The sequence below is a fragment of the Pocillopora damicornis genome, chromosome 5 (assembly GCF_964200805.1).
Source record: "Pocillopora damicornis chromosome 5, jaPocDami1.2, whole genome shotgun sequence".
Lineage (NCBI taxonomy): Eukaryota > Metazoa > Cnidaria > Anthozoa > Scleractinia > Pocilloporidae > Pocillopora > Pocillopora damicornis.
In genome coordinates this window covers 24,357,009-24,375,881 of record NC_142674.1, presented here as the reverse complement: position 1 = coordinate 24,375,881, position 18,873 = coordinate 24,357,009, and the positions used below count along the sequence as shown (strand labels likewise).

The following is an 18,873-nucleotide window of genomic DNA, read 5'->3' as shown; positions in this document are numbered from 1 at the left end:
CAGGAAGAGCAATAACTGAGCCATAAAGAGCACTTCAAAGAGACGCGGCTTGCTCACACTCAAAACTCAGAAGATACACAACACGCTAATGAAACAGGACACGTTCTTGTTTGGAACCAGGTTAAGGTTATTGACCCGTAGGGTCAAGGAGGCCATCCATATTAGACTCCATCCAATAACATCAATAGGGATAGCGGTTGACAACATAACAGCCGTAAGTGAAAGTAATTATAGATGAAGTGTTGAGGCCTCAAATATTTTGTAGTATTCCGGTAAAAGATTAATTTTGACGAAGTAGATGGAGACTTTTACGCGAGAGAACATTATCCTCTAAAATGCGACTAAGAAGCTCAGCAATATAACCATAATAATGGTCAGTTAAAATCAATCTTATTTAATCTCCAACTTGATATGTTTGATTTAGGAAAATAAAACAAACACACAAAAAAGAAACAAAACGAAACGAAAACCAAAACAGCCTCAACATAAGCGCTTTAGTGATCATCTGATCGAAATTTGTTCCTCGTGAACGACAGGCACCGCGCAGGTGGGCTACGGTTGACGCCCCGTTTTCAATTGATAAAATGTAAATTAAGTGTAGTTCGAAAGGATGTATGATTCCCTTGTCACTTCTTCATTTTCCATTTCGTTTTCCTTTTTTTTCCCGAGACAGCTTGGATATTAACGAATCCCGGCAAATGTTTAAAACGGTCGTCTCATCTTGTCTCACCCTTTGTTTAGGAGATGCTATACTTGCAAGATGAAACGAAGCATTAGGACAAATTCTTTCTTTGCCAAGTTTGTTTCTGCACTTCTAAATATAGCAAACTTGAAATAAAGTAACAAGAAACCCCCTATAAAGTTATATTTTTCTAGACTCATAAGCATAAAGGAAATTTGCCTGTGAACTGCAACATTAAAAAAATCAAGGCCTTTTTCTTTACCTTTAAAGATGACAAGGACAAGGGAGAGCACAGAGATAAGGTTGAGGAGAACAAGACTTTAAGTGAGGGTACGATTTGACAAACACAATTTATTAAGTGTCGTGGCTAGTGAATTTCTTCAGCTTTCTAATTTGCTCAAAGCATTCCAAAATGGGAAATTCCACTCCCAGATGACCAATAGCAAAACCCTATAAACAACTCACCACAACAATTTCTTCTTACTATACCCACAGAACTAGAAAAGAAGAAAAAGAAGAAGACACGGAAGAGAAGAAAGAAGAAAAAATATTGCATCTCTGCAAGAAGGCAACAAAGAAACTAGTGAAAGAGTAGAAGTTGTAAATGAGAGCAACAATTAGCCTTTAGTGACTGTGCAGTGCCTTGTACTTAGCCTTAAGTTTTCTTTTCATTCCTGTCATAAAGTTTTCTTTGTAAATATGATGAGAATAAATGATATCAAGTTTTCCAACATGTATTAGTTGTTTGGTATATTTGACAACATTTTCCAGAGGCAAAGAGATCATTGAGCTATAATAAATATGCTACAGATAATAACAATTTTTGTTTTGGTCATCATGGTCATTAACCAAATATATTCCCCTCATTATTTGTTTCTTAAAAACTCTAACAAAATCATTTTATAAATCAAAGCTCTCTTTCTAAAACTATCCTTTTTTCTGCGTCGTGATAGAAAGATTGGTGATCCAAGACCAACCGAAGCAATCTCATCTCTGTAATAATCTAGAAAATTTTCTGAAACATTAACATGTAAGAACATTTTTTTGTAGCGAAGTTAGATTTCTCATTTTAATTTGTATTTATTTTGATTATATCCCTGAGATAAAAAGATGGTTTACGAGGAAAAACTCATTTTAAGAAAGAAATTATCATTCATGTCTTTAAGATCGAATATCCTATAAATACAGTCTTCATTCAAGAAAAAAAAAACTAAAACAGCACAGTATGATAAAATATTCCTTGCATTGACACATGAAGTTTCAGGAACATTTGACCTTTATTTTTCAAAATTTATATCTTTGAGATGGTTATAATTTCTGCCATCCCTCGTTGTGGAGGAATGAAGTAACTTTAATATTGGGCCTGGAAGCTTTGAACTTTATTCGATACACATATTCAATGCTTTTTTCTATGTGCTGAAATATATGCTACCAGCCAATAATAATATTGGTTAAGGCCTTCCCTACCCGTTTACCATACCAAGACATAGAAAATAGAACTTACCTTAACGTATTGTACGAATATCTCAGCGCTAACCTTCCCTACAACAACCTTGGGAAAAAAATTAGACATCTACGCATGCGCCGAGAGCCGACGTTTGCCGAACGAATCTCGTTTCGTCAAACGAGTCTCGTTTCTTCAAACGAGTCTCGTTTCGTCAAATGAGTCTCGTTTCGTCAAATGAGTCTCGTTGTGTCAAACGAGGGATCACTCACGGTTTCTGGGAAACCACTCGATTTTTAATCGTCACGATTTATGAGTCAAGTGTTGAGGCCTCAAATATTTTAGTCTTCGTTTTGTAGTATTCCGGTAAAAGATTAATTTTGACGAAGTCGATGGAGACTTGTACGCGAGAGAACATTATCCTCTAAAATGCGACTAAGAAGCTCAGCAATATAACCATAATTATGGTCAGTTAAAATCAATCTTATTTATCTCCAACTTGATATGTTTGATTTAGGAAAATAAAACAAACACACACAAAAGAAACAAAACGAAACGAAAACCAAAACAGCCTCAACATAAGCGCTTTAGTGATCATCTGCTCGTAATTTGTTCCTCGTGAACGACAGGCACCGCGCAGGTGGGCTACGGTTGACGCCCCGTTTTCGATTGATAAAATGTAAATTAAGTGTAGTTCGAAAGGATGTATGATTCCCTTGTCACTTCTTCATTTTCCATTTCGTTTTCCTTTTTTTTCCCAAGACAGCTCGGATATTAACGAATCCCGGCAAATGTTTAAAACGGTCGTCTCATCTTGTCTCACCCTTTGTTTAGGAGATGCTATACTTGCAAGATTGACAAATTCTTTCTTTGCCAAGTTTGTTTCTGCATTTCTAAATATAGCAAACTTGAAATAAAGTAACAAGAAACCCCCTATAAAGTTATATTTTTTTAGACTCATAAGCATAGAGGAAATTTGCCTGTGAACTGCAACATTAAAAAAATCAAGGCCTTTTTCTTTACCTTTAAAGATGACAAGGACAAGGGAGAGCACAGAGATAAGGTTGAGGAGAACAAGACTTTAAGTGAGGGTACGATTTGACAAACACAATTTATTAAGTGTCATGGCTAGTGAATTTCTTCAGCTTTCTAATTTGCTCAAAGCATTCCAAAATGGGAAATTCCACTCCCAGATGACCAATAGCAAAACCCTATAAACAACTCACCACAACAATTTCTTCTCACTATACCCACAGAACTAGAAAAGAAGAAAAAGAAGAAGACACGGAAGAGAAGAAAGAAGAAAAATATTGCATCTCTGCAAGAAGGCAACAAAGAAACTAGTGAAAGTGTAGAAGTTGTAAATGAGAGCAACAATTAGCCTTTAGTGACAGTGCAGTGCCTTGTACTTAGCCTTAAGTTTTCTTTTCATTCCTGTCATAAAGTTTTCTTTGTAAATATGATGAGAATAAATGATATCAAGTTTTCCAACATGTATTAGTTGTTTGGTATATTTGACAACATTTTCCAGAGGCAAAGAGATCATTGAGCTATAATAAATATGCTACAGATAATAACAATTTTTGTTTTGGTCATCATGGTCATTAACCAAATATATTCCCCTCATTATTTGTTTCTTAAAAACTATAACAAAATCATTTTATAAATCAAAGCTCTCTTTCTAAAACTATCCTTTTTTCTGTGTCGTGATAGAAAGATTGGTGATCCAAGACCAACCGAAGCAATCTCATCTCTGTAATAATCTGGAAAATTTTCTGAAACATTAACATGTAAGAACATTTTTTTGTAGCGAAGTTAGATTTCTCATTTTAATTTGTATTTATTTTGATTATATCCCTGAGATAAAAAGATGGTTTACGAGGAAAAACTCATTTTAAGAAAGAAATTATCATTCATGTCTTTAAGATCGAATATCCTATAAATACAGTCTTCATTAAAGAAAAAAAAAACTAAAACAGCACAGTATGATAAAATATTCCTTGCATTGACACATGAAATTTCAGGAACATTTGACCTTTATTTTTCAAAATTTATATCTTTGAGATGGTTATAATTTCTGCCATCCCTCGTTGTGGAGGAATGAAGTAACTTTAGGGAAGTGGAAGCTTTGAACTTTATTCGATAAACATATTCACTGCTTTTTTCTATGTGCTGAAATATATGCTACCAGCCATATAATAATATTGTTTAAGGCCTTCCCTACCCGTTTACCATACCAAGACATAGAAAATAGAACTTACCTTAACGTATTGTACGAATATCTCAGCGCTAACCTTCCGACCCTACAACAACCTTGGGAAAAAAAATTAGACATCTACGCATGCGCCGAGAGCCGACGTTTGCCGAACGAATCCCGTTTCGTCAAACGAGTCTCGTTTCTTCAAACGAGTCTCGTTTCTTCAAACGAGTCTCGTTTCGTCAAATGAGTCTCGTTTCGTCAAACGAGTCTCGTTGTGTCAAACGAGTCTCGTTTCGTGAAACGAGCCTCGCTTTGACTCGTTTCGATTCTCTCGAACAAACGAGTCTCGTTGAAAATCGTTTATCGAGTGACTCATTAATCGTGACGATTAAAAATCGAGTGGTTTCCCAGAAACCGTGAGTGATCCCGAGTCCCGAGTCTCTATTCTCGAACAAACGAGTCTCGTTGAAAATCGTTTATCGAGTGACATATAAATCGTGACGATTTAAAATCGAGTGGTTTCCCAGAAACCGTGAGTGATCCCAAAATGAAATCTATTCAGCATTTGTTAAATGATTTAAGTGAAGCAGAGTTGAATCTTTTCATAGGGCCTTTAAGCTTTGCAGTTTTAGTATACGATCAAGAATTTGTGACAACACCCTTCACGGATTTACACTAAGCTTTGGTCTCGTTGTAAGCAAACACTGATCGGAATTAGCGTCTCAATTCTAGATTACAAGAGATCTATACTTACTTCTTTAAGGATCCCAGGAACTATTAAGGGAACAAGTCGTCGTTTTCAGCCAGCAAAATGACAAAGTACTGCTCAGAAGCAACCACATACAAAAGTAAACCAAATTTGCATAGCGCAGCATGTCTGATGAAATTGTGTTGACTTTTACGTCAGCAGCAGACAGATGTCGCCTGATCTTATAAGAAATTCAAACAGCAGATGACTAAATCGCAAGTAGGGGTAGGGTTAGGAGGAGGAGGGTCATTAAGGAAGTTTAGTTGTTTCGTCCTCAAAATTCTGGACAAACAACGATATTAAAGGAAAAATCGTTTTCATAGCCTGGGGGGTTGGAGGAAATTTTACTTTTTTTAGCGGAGAGGGGGGGATCACATGATTTTCAGGGGGAGGAGGAATCAGTCTTCTCTAACAGAGTTAAAAGAAGGACTATAAAAAAATTGACTGCAGATTACGGGAGGGGGGTGAGGGGAATCATGCAATAGAAAACCACGGAGCTTCATGGGGAGATCAGGTAAATGTTATTGTTACAAAACTGAAATACACCGCGGTATTCTCTTAGACCACATAAATTCGCAAAACTTCCCCAACATCAAAACAATTTCGTACTCCTTCATTAATCTCGAGATCGAAGGCTAGCACTGTATTTCTAGCTGTTATACAAAAGCTGTTAAATGTTTAGCAAGTCCTGGCCCGCTACAGAAAAATCTAAATTACACTATAACACAATGTCGTTACCAGTGAAGCTAATTCCAGCGTCTTGAGTAACAATTAAGGTTGATAAATGCTATCGTTTGTCTTTCGATCTTTTCACTGCTGCTGTGGATCGTGATGGTAGGGCTCGCTAAAAGACTCCTAGCTGTTTGCTTGCAATCCAAATGTTTCCATCTGTTCATCGGAAGTGAAAACAAACGCATTAAGCGATAATTTCTAAATCGGAAACTAAACCTGTATTTCTTTCTGTTGTCCAAAAGCAGGTAGATCCCGCTACAGAAACAACTAAAATTACACTATAACACAATGTACTTACCAGCGAGGCTTATTTCAGCGTCTTGAGGAACGACTACTACTGATAAATGCTATCGTTTCTTTTTCAATCTTTTCACTGCCGCTGTGGATGGTGATGGCCGGGCTCGCACGAAGAAGACTCCGAGCCGTTTGCTTGCAATCCAAACGTCCCGATCTGTACATCGGAGGTGAAAACAAGCGCATTAAACGATAATACTTTGTCTAATATTGTATTTGACGACGATGAATAGCCACAGTCTTTTCATACAAGATAAGGTTTGTAATTCAGCAAATCAAGAATCGTAGTAATTTTGTCAAGGTAATAGAAACCATAGTTCTCCAAATGAATACAAGACGAATTCCCAAATTGTTGTATTCAAAACGAAATCGATTTAGCATTTGGTAAATGATTAAAATGACGCAGGGTTGAACTCGTTCATAGAGCCGTTAAGCTTTGCAGTTTGAGCGTACGATCGAGAATTTGTGACAACATCCTTAATGGATCCTACACTGAGCTTTTGGTCTCGCTGTAATCAAACACTAGTCGGAATTTGCCTCTCAAATCTAGATTACAAGTGATCTATACTTACTTCTTTAAGGATTTTAGGAACTATTGTGTGAAAATTACCGCTCGGAAGCTACCACGCTCTAAAGTGAAACTGATTTGCATAGCGCAGCATTTCTGATGATATTGTGATAACCTCTACAACGTCAGCAGCAGACAGATTTGCGCCTTGATCTCATCAGAAATTCAAACAGCAGATGACTAAATTGTAGGTAAAGGTAGGGTTAGGAGGCGGAAGGTCATTAAGGAAGTTAATTCGTTTTGGGCTTAAATTGTGAATAACCAGCGATAAAGAAAGAGTAATTTTTATAGCCTGAGGGAGGGGGGGGGGCTGGAGGAAAATTGTTTCTCTTGGGGGGAGAGTGGGAGTTCGTATGGGTTTCAAGGGAAACGGAGGGGGAATCAGTCGTCTCTAAAAAAGTTAAAAGAAGGACTATAGAAGATTGACTGCGAATTAGGGGGGAATCAAGAGAATACCACGGGGCCTTATTGGGGGATCAGACAAATGTTATTGTTACAAAACCAAAATACTCACCACCATCCCTTTCAGGGAATGACTAATGACCAGACCAAGTCTCCTCTTTCGCAGGGTGTGGTAAACTCGTTGGTGAAGACACAAGTGTCCCAGACGCACGTCTCGAGAAAAAGGGAACGATTAATTCATGAATGCGTCACGCGTTGTGTGACGCAATGTGAAGTTACGAGAGGAACCGTGATGGAGAATGAAATATGGTCGGTTAACAACTATAAATATTTCGAAATTGAACATTTTACACGTAAAAATTAATAAAACTTACTCTCATCTTGTGTATCCGTTGTTGTTTTTGGCGATTTCTGCCATTTTAAGCTTGCTTTCCCCATCTCTGTTACTCCTGAACAGAAAGGGTTTCCTCTCGTAACTCAACACCGCGTCACAGAACGCGTGACGCTTACATGAATAAATCGTTCGCTTTTTTCTCGAGACGTGAGCTTGGGATACCAGTGGTGAAGGTAAAGACTTCAATTGACCTTAACAAAGCCTTTTACGTCATCGATACTTCCAGAGGTGGCCACTTTTTATAAGGTGGCTTCTTTTGCTGGGTGGGGAGAGAGAGGGGATGGGGGGGGGGGGGGGCGGCGGTTAGTGGGGGAGTCACCAGTTTAGAGATGCGAGAGCTTTGGTAAAGCTGAAACGACAAGTGGCGTTGTATATGGCCCATTCTAAGTTAAAACAAATAATTACACTAGGAAAACATTTTTCACTAGAATAAGAAGTATATTCGCACGTAAGTCAACTGAAAATGTCAAGTTCTGCCTTTACAGGTAATTTGAAAGTTATTCAAACAAAAACCTACCATTGCTATATCTAATACAAATTACAAAAGCTTGGAAGTGTGTATAAAACTTTGCATATTTGAAACAAAAGCTTGGAAGTATGTATAAAACTTTGCATATTTGAAACCCACTCATTCAGAATTAATAAAAATATTATTTTATGAAAAGATGTGAAGAAATTAATTCACTCTTTAGTATAAAGGTGATCTGCATGAAAAAATATAAAGTTGAAAATTCAACATGTTAAGTGTTTATTGAATGTTCTGGAGCCTTGATTCAAGGCTGGTAGCCTTCACAAAATTGAAAAGTTTCTTTTTGTCATCAAATATATGCTGATTAAATTTCAAGTCATTGCTAGATTTTTGCCACCATTTCCAGCCAATTTACAATGGTAATAGAACTGAGTGGAGTCTAATTGGGTCTGTTGCTATCATACTCATGATTGACAAAATTGGACGACTGCGAAGCGGGACACCAATTTGTCAATCACGAGTATGATTACAGAAAGAATTGAATAATACGAAGTCCTGTTACCAATTAATTGAAAACAACAGATACATTTAGGTTAAATATCTCTGGTTAGAGACAACGTCTAAAGTGAAAACTATGTCTCCATTTTGGTGCTCATTGATTAAGCAGTTTTTTTCATGTCATTCAATAATTTGGGCAAAATGGCATAGGTATCTCTTCCATTCTTTAACCGCGATTCAGCATACTGGATGAGATGTAACGGATCATCTATATTTGAATTAAAAAAAACAAAAATTAAAATCAATCAAGTAAGCCAATCAGTGTGCACAAAAAAACACTACTCACTTGTTTTTGGTTCTTGGGTTTGGCTTTTTCCAGTGCTTTTGTTGCGTTCTCATACTCAACTAGTTTACATGTACGACAGAAAAGCATCTCCTGCAGGGTAAGAGATGGACAAAACAAGTGCAGTAAACAGTTAAAATAATCATCTTGAGACAGCATGAAGAAATAACCAATTAAAAAAAGGGGTTTTCAAAGTTAGGGCACTGGAATTGCAATCCAGAAGTCCCACATTCCAGCTCATCTATACTTGATGGTTCCAAATTCAAATATACCACAAAGCATTGTAAATTTTAAAAAAAACTCTCCAAGTCATGACTCTGTTCCACCATTCCAGTCTTTGTTTGCAAGTTTTCCATCCCTTTTGCTTTAAGCAGTATGAAAATGAAATGTTAATTACTCCAAAGGGTGCTTTCTCAACAGATAACCTCTCTCTTGTGCTACATTCATGTAAATGCACTAATACTCACCAATGAATTGAAAAAATTGAATGCAATAGAGATAGAGCAGGCAGAACCCAGTGTTATCATTCAAGACACAACCCACAAAGCATTTGGGATATGAGAAATAGATTGGTCAACAGTCTGGCTCATGAATTCTTGTTGTTGTTTGGTTATTTTTGGTTTTTCTCCTCTTTCTTTTTTAGATGCGCAGTGATCCTGAGCTTTTCTCAGGCTGTGACAATGCTCTCATCCCACCCCACCCCAAAAGAAAATAGTCACCTCCTTTCCCCTTCACTAACCCTGCACACAAAAGGAAAGTTGGTATCCTTTGAAGAGTTAATTAAGATCCAAGTTTTCCAATACATATTTCACATACCTTGGCAGCATCCATGTATCTGGAATAAAGTTCTAAAGTAAAACCTAATGTGTTGTCATCATTAGTGGACATAACATCCAGCGATTCCTAAGGAAAGGAGAAGACACACACACAAGTAAGACAAAACAAATTAAACTCTTGGAATTGAAAATACTGCTAGCAACACTAGTTCCTGTCTAAAAATGCTATCATACCTTGACACCATTTAGTGCACTTGAAAAAGTCACCAAACTCCTGTAAAAGTAAAAAGAGCTTTTAAAATTAGCTTTTCGTTACACCCTGACATCAGAATGTACATTCTCAATACTGTTCTTGGTACATATTCTATTATACTGACAAGGAGAAGTTGTTCAACAATCAAGAGCTTCTTTGTTTTTTCTATCATTTCCTTTATTCTCATGACCTTAATGTACTATGCAGCAGTGATATGGTGAGGAGAATTTAGATGCTGATCACTTCAACAAGAGAGGAAGACATAACTATCACTCTCAGGTCTTGATAGGTCTTGATTGCCTCTTATTACCAGTTCTCATGATGGTTACAGCAAGTAGAGCTAACATGTAAGATGTGGTAAAACAGTGGTTATTCACATGGAAAAAAATCCGCCAAACTATATGTCTGGTCCATCATTGCTTGCATTGGAAGTTTGCCACCACAGGTTAATAATAGAAAGATATGAAATAAATATTAAGTAATTATTACAAAATCATATCATTTAGCAATTTCAGACAAAGAACAACAAACCCTTTCAATTCCTTGGTACTATTATCATCACCAGCAGATGCTGTTATGATGCCAGAACTAAAATCATTCACTGCTAATGCAACACCTGAAATTCACAAAGAAATTCAAAATAACCAAACTCACATATGTATTAATATGCCATCATGGTGAGTTTGTCATAATCATATAGTATCATTTTTTATCAAAATCAATCATATATTTTGTAACATCCTGATACATTACAATATGTATGGTTGAATAATAATTCAGGTATGTCTTTGCCACTCTTATGTTGTTTTTACATGGATGTTCTTTAGATATCAATGTTTTTGGCCGAACTTTCTGTTAAAATTCACTAGCCTGGATCATTCACCAAAATCATGAGATTTGAAGTTGTAATTTGCTATTTCAGCCTTAAACAACCTTAATGCAGATTACACATTCCATACACATTCCAGTAAATAAAACATTGCTACATACGTGGCTGACTGTGTACCATTTTGGTGAAGTTCTACAAAAAAACACGTAGAAAAACATTTATTTATTTAATCTCAAAATTGTCAACTCTTACTTAGAAGCTAAAACCAAATCTTACTTTCCTCTACAACCTCATTCTCATCATAGGTGCTGTTTGGCGTAAATCCAATTTACAGAATCATAACTTAATTGTTTATGTTATTATTGACTATTAGACATTCTGGCTTTTCAACCACAGTTTCCAGTAGAGTTGGCATTTTGTAATTCCAGGTCTTTTTTCCCTTGTAAAAGATCCCTAAAGCAAACCAACAAGATGCATGTAAATGTAATCTATCCTACACCCACAAGAAGCTCAGGGTGCAGAATCCTAGCCCAGACTGACGTGGTGAGAGGGAAGCATTTACACCATCAACCCTTAAACTCCCATACATGACCAAAACATTATTTCTCCTCACCACATCAATACAACACCAAGCAGGCAAGTGATGCTCCGATTATTAGTTGATTCAAAACCAAATTCTCCCAACTAACATCATATGAATTGCATGGCAGACAGTAAAGAGAATTACTGAATCATAATACACCCCTAGAAAAAAATTACCACTACTGACCCCATATATCTCCTTGGTGAGAGGTGTGTACTCTTCCACAAAATCTCTTTTCTTCTGAAATTCTTCAACAAGATCCTAACCAAAAGGAATAACTTCTGGTTATTTGTATTTCTAGGAAGGCCAAATCATTCTTGTAATGGTTAAATTCAAAAGAAAGTTAGGTCATCTTTGAGCAGCGCCTCATTAACCCTTTAACTCCCAGAAGTGATGAACATGTAACTTCTCCCTTTAATATCCATATATTATTCAGCAAAAAGGTAATGAGATTTACTCAGACTCATCAGGTACAAGATATTACCCTGATTGAACACCAAATTCTTGTAACTAATTTACAAGGAAATGTGTAGCAGCTACAGGGGAGAATTAATAATCAGATCTTGGGAGTTTAAAGGTTAATTGCACTTTGTCAAGTGTTTCTTCACCCGCAGAAGGGAATAAGGCCTAGTAGAGCAATACAAGCTGCTGAGAGGCCTGTGAAGGGTTAACAGTGATAAGGGGGGACCAAGTAATCAGCAGCTTAATCCCTGAGAGTGACTGACATCTAATTTCTCCTTACCATATCCCCACTGAACCAAACATTAAGGCCAGGAGAATAAAGGAGCTGATCACAGATTAAAGAAGCTCTTAATTGTTAGACAAATTCTCCATGTCAGCATCTTAGGAAATGTCTAGAGAACAGTATGGAGAATATGCATACTGATGTTAGGGTGTAAAGGGTTAAAACACTGTCTCTCTGTATGCCATAATTCAAACTACAAAAATTCATATTTCCCAGCCCTGAATGAGACATACACTGTATGTATGATCCAAAACCAAATTCTCTGAACAAACATCATATGAATTGTATGGCAAACAGTAAAGAGAATGACTGAACCATAATGCACCCCTGGAGTAAGATTCTATTTGGAAAAATATAACAACTACTGACCCTATATGTCTCCTTGGTAAGTGGTCTGTACTCTTCCACAAAATCTCTTTTCTTCTGAAATTCTTCATCAAGATCCTAAGCAAGAGGAACAACTTCTGGTTATTTGTATTTCTAGGAAGGCCAAGTTATTCTTGTAATGGTAAAGTTAAAAAAAAAAAGGAAAAGGTCAAACATGTAACTTCTCCCCATAGTATCCATACATTATTCAGCAAACAGGTAATCAGAATACTCAAACTCATCAGGTACAAGATGTTATGCTGATTGAACTAAAAATTCTCATAGCTAATCCACAAGGACAAGTGTAGCAGCTAGAGGGAAGAATTGAAAATCAGATCTTGGGAGTTTAAGGGTTAATTGCACTTTGGCTAAAGTGCTTCTTCACCTGCAGGAGAGAATGAGGCATGGAGCAACATGAGCTGGTGAGAGGCCTGTAAAGGGTTTAACCCTTTAACTCTTACAAGTGATTAACATGAAACTTCTCCCTATAATATCCATACATTATTCAGCAAGCAGGTAATGAGAATATTCAAACTTGTCAGGTAGAAGCTGCTATCTTGGTCTAGTATCAAGTTCTCGTAACTAATTTATATGGAAATATGTAACAGCTACAGGGGAGAATTTAAAATCAGATCTTGGGAGTTAAAGGGTTAACACTGATAAAGAAGGACCAAGTATTCAGCAGTTTAACCCCTAAGAGTGACTGACATCTATTTTCTCCTTACTGTATCCCCCCTGAATCAAACATTAAGGTCAGGAGAATAAAGGAGCTGATCACTGACTACAGAAGCTCTTGATTGTTAAACATGTCAGCATCCTAGAAAATGTTTAGAGAACAGTGTGGAGAATATGCATACTGATGTTAGGGTGTGAAGAGTTAAAACAGTCTCTCTGTATACCACAATTCAAACTACAATTATTCATATTTTACAGCCCTGAATGAGACATACACTGTATGTTATTAAACAATAATCCAGTGATATCACAATTTTACTAAATAAAGACTTCTTAGATAAAAAAATCAAAACAAAACAAAAAAAACAAAAAAAAATCCTGGAACATTTTGTACCTTGTGACTATGATGCCTGAGATCATCCACAGCTCATGATATAGACTTGTCCTAAGACCCTTTATCACTTTGCTTCTCACTGCAAGCTATGTAATAAAAAAGGTTTTTATACCTTACACTGTAAGTGTATGAGCATGAGATGCCATTAAGCCACTGATCACTGAGTTGAAAAGAGATTAATTTCTCAGAGCAAGGAGTTTAATAATGATTATCAAACTTAGTTTTACCAAGTTGCAACAGACATTTTGTCACAAAAGAAATCCCCCAGGCATACACATACAATCAGCGATAAAATTGTCAACACACTACCATTGAAATGGCAATATTCTGGAATAGCATACCAATTATATTCCTTACTTTTAACTCTTCTTCTCATGTACAATGTTTCTTTAATTGTTTTACACCATTCTACAACATTGACTGGTGGAAGAGCTTATTGTTGCAGTGAATTTAGTTCAATTTTCACTCCATTTCTACATAATTCCTTAGAGGTGGCTCAGTGGATGTTGTGTCAACTGATTTTATCTTAAAAACATTTATGACCCCTAAAGATAAAAATAGTAATAATTATTGTTGATTTTATGAAAAATATACTTATGGAGTTTAAATCAAGTGTTGTTTTGCCATTGATAGCATGTGGAAAAAATCACCCATACTCACAGGGATTGTGGCCAAATACCATTACGGAATCGCGCCCATTGAAAAGCGTCGCCCGAGAAAAGTGGGGTACCCATGATGCTTTGCGGGCGCAATGACCTAGGAATGAGGTTGCAAACGCTCACCGCCAACTTCAGTCGCTTTAGATCTGAATTGACAAATTCCCAAACGGGAGTTGTAAAATTTCGCTTTGCGTCCGTTTAGAGACAATGGAGATACAATTGGAGCAATTAGCATTGTTTCAAAGTGACGAAATGCTCTTTTCGTCGGTAAAGAGCGAGGGCCGCGTTTGCATATCAAAAGAGCGTGAAGTGTTCATCCGTAAGCTTATGAGCGTGAGCGTGCACCTACGTGGAGCGGGAATCTACAACGTATACTTAAGCTTTTCGAAAAGTAATTAGGCTACCGACGTGTTATCTGAAACTGACGGCAATAACGGGCCAAAAAGGAAGGTAAAATTCCGCACAGCGCCACACTACATTATACGTTCAGTTCTTGGATAGAGTGACAAAAACAATACTTTACCATTGGGAAAACAGATTTGTTTTACGATAGTATGGGGCAGTACGGAAATTGGTAAAGTTTCCGCACAGCCCCATACTATTGTAAAACAAATCTGTTTTCCCAACGGAAATGTATTGTTTTGGTCATTGTTTCCTCTGTTCAAGAACTGAATGCATAATGTAGGATGGGGCTGTGCGGAAATTTTACCCGGAAATTTTACTAAAAGGAATATTTCTGTGATGTTTTGCTTTCTTGGCGAAGTTGATGGTCAAACCTCGCAAATCTGCCGCATTTGAGTCTTAACACAAATTGAAAACCCGGCATTTGAAAGGTAATTTAATTTTACATCTGACCGATTTTTAAACAATATAACCTAATCAAGATAACGCCACTAATTACCTCTATTCTTCTTCGATGAAAAGCGCTACCTTTCGGTTGTCTGCACAAGAAACAATACTTTCGAACACTGCGTACACGGGGGATTACATGATTGACAGTCGGATTGACAGGCCTGCGTGAAGTTACGCATGCTCTCTTTCTCTTTTCTAGCTTATTTGCATTTTCCCGTGCGACGTTTTTCAATGGGCGCGATTCTGTAATGCCAGTAAGAGTATCTTATTACTTGAAAAACTCACATTTTCCTCTTTCAAAAACTTTTGCAAATCTTTATCTTTTCAAAAGTCTGGGTGGCTGACAACAAGTTGAAAAAATCTGAAAAACATCAGAAATTTTAATTCTTGAGATGGGCTAATATGCAATGTAAACATGTGAATCAACAGTGTCTCCCAGAAAGTACATTAAATTTTAGAGAGAAAATAGTATCTTCAAGAAAAACTGAGTCTTTCCTAGGGAGTTTCCATAAGATCTGTTTATTGTTTCTTGTTGGGTTGTTTTCTTGATCATTTATGTTTTACTTCACCAGTTTACTGGGAGAAAAAAACTTAAATGGAAAATTAACCCTTTAAATCCTAACAGTGACAAACATCAAATTTCTCCTTACAATATCACACCTATGGCGGCAGCGCTTGCGCATTTCGTCCATAATGGCGTCCAAATAATATAAGAAACTGTATGGAAATTTGTAAAATTTCTAAAATATAACAATCAGGAGCTCATGGTCCCGTCTGCTCTCGATCGAGACTTATTCAGTACTGATTCTGCTATTCATCAAAACTCAGAGGGACTCGATAAATAAAAACCACTTACTTCCCGAACCAGTTCTTTTGTCATTGATCATTGACCTAGGTCGCCATACAGTTCTTCAAACTCCGTCGTTCTCCATCCCAAACACTCGCCTATTACAGGAAAGCGCATCAATAAAGTCAACTGCTCTCGATCAAATTACTGCTACAGAGTTCGAAGCGTCCAAATATCCTGTAAAATTGCCATTTCCTCCCATCAAAAAAGTTCCCAACGCGCCAGAATATCCCTTATTTTCTATGTTGAGTAAGTGACGAGACGCCATGTTGAAAACTATGACTGAAATAGTTAAACACGAGCAACGCTGATCTTCGAATCGTCGGCCATATTTGTTTATGTTCTTGCAGGGAAACAAATTAGTTCTCGGTCCTTTTCGGAATAAAGATATGCCAGGCATTGAATGCAAATTCAGTAGTCTTAGCGCGAAAATTAAATTAAAGCAAATCAAAATTCTGACATCATGTCATCGCTCTGCCTCGAAAAATCCCAAAGATTTACTTTCAGGTCTTCTTTTCTTTTCCTTTTCATCAAATAGAAGATCTGCGGTGCTCAAATTGTATAAGTCATGGTACGAAACACTCTTCTTTGCAGATCAAGCCGTGATCGCCGCCATATTGAATTCTCTTGATATTCTATTGTTCCGGAGTGTAATACGATATACCGCTGATAATTGTTAGCGGGCTCGAAATGTCCTTGATTCTGGCGATAATTAAATATGGAACATTTGCAGAAAGAATTGGAGGTGTGGAGGCCCCATAGTCTGCATCTGGAGTCTGAGTCGAGAGATTCCTATGTGGAGACCAGACAGGAACACTTCGAAAAAGAGACTTAAGAAGTAATCAGCTCTCATCAAGAATTTCACTTTCCATTAGTTTTGATTTGAAAGTTCCACTGCCCGAGAACACGACTGCAGCTGATCTTAATCAGACAACTGAAGAAATTTCCAGTAACCTATTATTAAAGTTTAACAAAACAGATGTGAATCTTAATATCAGTGGGATTTCCTTAGTTTTCGATGCTTCAAAACCATCTCAAGTCCGCTTCTTGCGCCTTTTATGTGATAGTGGACAGGTTCTAAGAGGCTCCAAATGTGGTAAGCAGAGTTTGTTATCAAAAAAATCCTTACGAATCTCAAAACACAAAGTGACTGGTTAACTTACTTTGCTTAAAAGATTCTTATTTTGACCAAGATAGTTGATTACGCTGGCACTTTTCCATAAGCAAGTATTCTAAAAAATAATTTGATCGCTTTAGACAAACAGGAGCAGTGAGATGCATGATGCAAATGAAAGAATAGCCAGATAACTTTTTATTTCACGTTTGCTAAGTACTTCCCTATAACTATGAAATTTTCTAAAATGACCGAGTTCTCCAAAGTGGCCATAAAAGCAGTTTCCCTTCCGCTTTATAATTGGTTTATTTAAGAAAATAGGTGTTATACGATTGGCTGCCTATCTACTCTAGATCAACAATCTTTCAAAGGCGCAGAATTTCTTCGCAGAAGGCATTTCAAAAATTATGTGAGTTGAAAAAACGTATTGAAAGCGCTAACTCTAACTTAAGGAAAACTAAAATCTTCCCATAGCTTTTAAGCCCCTAGATGTTTACGGAGTACTTGGCTAAGTTTAGACCCTATCGTAAGTAATAAGAAAGATGTAATTAATTCAACGAAGGAAGCATATCATAACCAAGCACCAAAAAGTCATTCTTTTAGATGAATCAACGTACAAAACATTTCTCCTGAAATTGAGTTTCCTCGCATGAGGGTGAAGAATGATTGTAATATAAGTATTGAAAAGGCAATGCACTTGCCTTACTATGCAGTCAGATGCTATAAACAGCTCTGAAATTGCCGACTCAAACAGTTTGATGATAGGTCAAACCTTTTTAAACATCATCGTCCCTTTTTGTTATTTATAGTGAGCTGTCCTGTTGGATACTTCCACAATACCTCACATTGCCAGGCATGCGCAGTGGATCATTACCAGGATAAAGAGGCGCAGACTTCTTCTGTTCCTTGTCCATCCGGGACATCAACGTTTGGCGCGTTTGCATCTAGATGGCAGGGAAACTGTGAAGGCCTCTAAAGAAATTATACTAGATGTCTTATTTTGACTTATGATGAATTTATTTGTACTGCTGTACACAATATTCGTATTTGACCACTTGACAATTCTGATTTTCATCAGCAAATTCCAAAACGTCAAATGCCGATGGGCAAGGGACATCTGGTCACCTTCTCAATGTCATCATTGCCATGGCAATAGTTGTACCAGTCATTGTAATAGCTGCTGTCGCCATCTTTTGTGTGTGGAAGCAAAGAATGTAAGTCAAAAGTATCGTTTTCATTTTTTTTTTTATGGTTGTCATTATCGTCACCATAAGAATTTCTTACTGTTATTTTTACTGCCGTCGTGGTTTTTCAAAAGTGGAATGGAAACCGATAGAGTTGAATTTCAATGGAAAAAAAAGAGGTGAAAAGGCTTAGGAAGGGTGAACTGGCGTGAACAAAGCAAGGGTGATGGTGGGGTAACGTGTTGACAGCGTTCAAGCCAAAATTGCCAGGGCTCGTCTCAATATCAGTAAAATAACAACAGGAAGCATTTAACTAATCGTACTGGATGCCAGGTTTATTCATCGCTGAAAACCATTACCTTCTTCGCCCTTCCCCATTCCCTTGCCGATTCATCAAGTTTCTCTGATAGTTTGCCAGTTTCCCTTAATAATTAATGGTGGAGAGCATCACATGGACGACAAAAGAAGTAACATATTGTCCTCGAGATTGCATCACTGTGACTTTACCGTGGCTTAAATTTGGACCTCTCGAACAGTTGTTCCTGCGTACCATTTACTAAACCACCGCAATTCCCAACTTTGATATATCCTCTCCTTAGATCCTTTGTGATATCGGCATCTAAAGGTTACCTCCACTACACAACAGCCCACGCACAAAGCATAAAACAAATATTCTTATTTTGGCCGAGTAAGGCATTAACAAAGTTAAGATTGTGTCTTATTTCGGAGTTCCAAGACGCGTTCGCTTGAATGACATAGCATCACATAGCAAGGTTTGATACATGCGAGCTAGTTAAAGATTCGTGTCTCTGAAATTAGAAG

General features: G+C 37.1%; 1 protein-coding gene and 1 long non-coding RNA gene across 2 annotated transcripts; one reads left to right on the top strand and one right to left on the bottom strand.

Annotated features, from left to right (window-relative positions):
* Positions 1-870: 870 nt before the first annotated feature.
* LOC149046102 (uncharacterized) lies at positions 871-1,413 on the top strand. The gene is made up of 2 exons (XR_016186632.1): positions 871-1,012; positions 1,178-1,413. It is a non-coding gene; the product is annotated as an uncharacterized LOC149046102 (long non-coding RNA).
* Positions 1,414-8,518: 7,105 nt separating this feature from the next.
* Positions 8,519-17,781, bottom strand: LOC149046101 (uncharacterized). Its single transcript, XM_089205999.1, has 10 exons — positions 17,708-17,781; positions 13,396-13,411; positions 12,330-12,404; positions 11,402-11,476; positions 10,794-10,824; positions 10,335-10,419; positions 9,785-9,824; positions 9,591-9,677; positions 8,778-8,867; positions 8,519-8,699 (listed from the first exon to the last, which is right to left on the bottom strand). The coding sequence occupies exons 1-10, from the start codon at positions 17,779-17,781 to the stop codon at positions 8,658-8,660; spliced, it is 615 nt and encodes a 204-aa protein (XP_089062125.1). The 3' UTR covers positions 8,519-8,657.
* Between the last annotated feature and the right edge of the window lie 1,092 nt (positions 17,782-18,873).

Excerpts from the sequence above, each read along its gene's own strand:
- LOC149046101 (XM_089205999.1), bottom strand. The coding sequence starts at position 17,781 with ATGGACAAGGAACAGAAGAAGTCTGCGCCTCTTTATCCTGGTAATGAT. Across the intron at positions 9,678-9,784 it reads GTGCACTAAATGGTGTCAAG|GAATCGCTGGATGTTATGTC; the intron begins GTATGATAGCAT and ends TCCTTTCCTTAG. Across the intron at positions 8,868-9,590 it reads GATACATGGATGCTGCCAAG|GAGATGCTTTTCTGTCGTAC; the intron begins GTATGTGAAATA and ends CTTACCCTGCAG.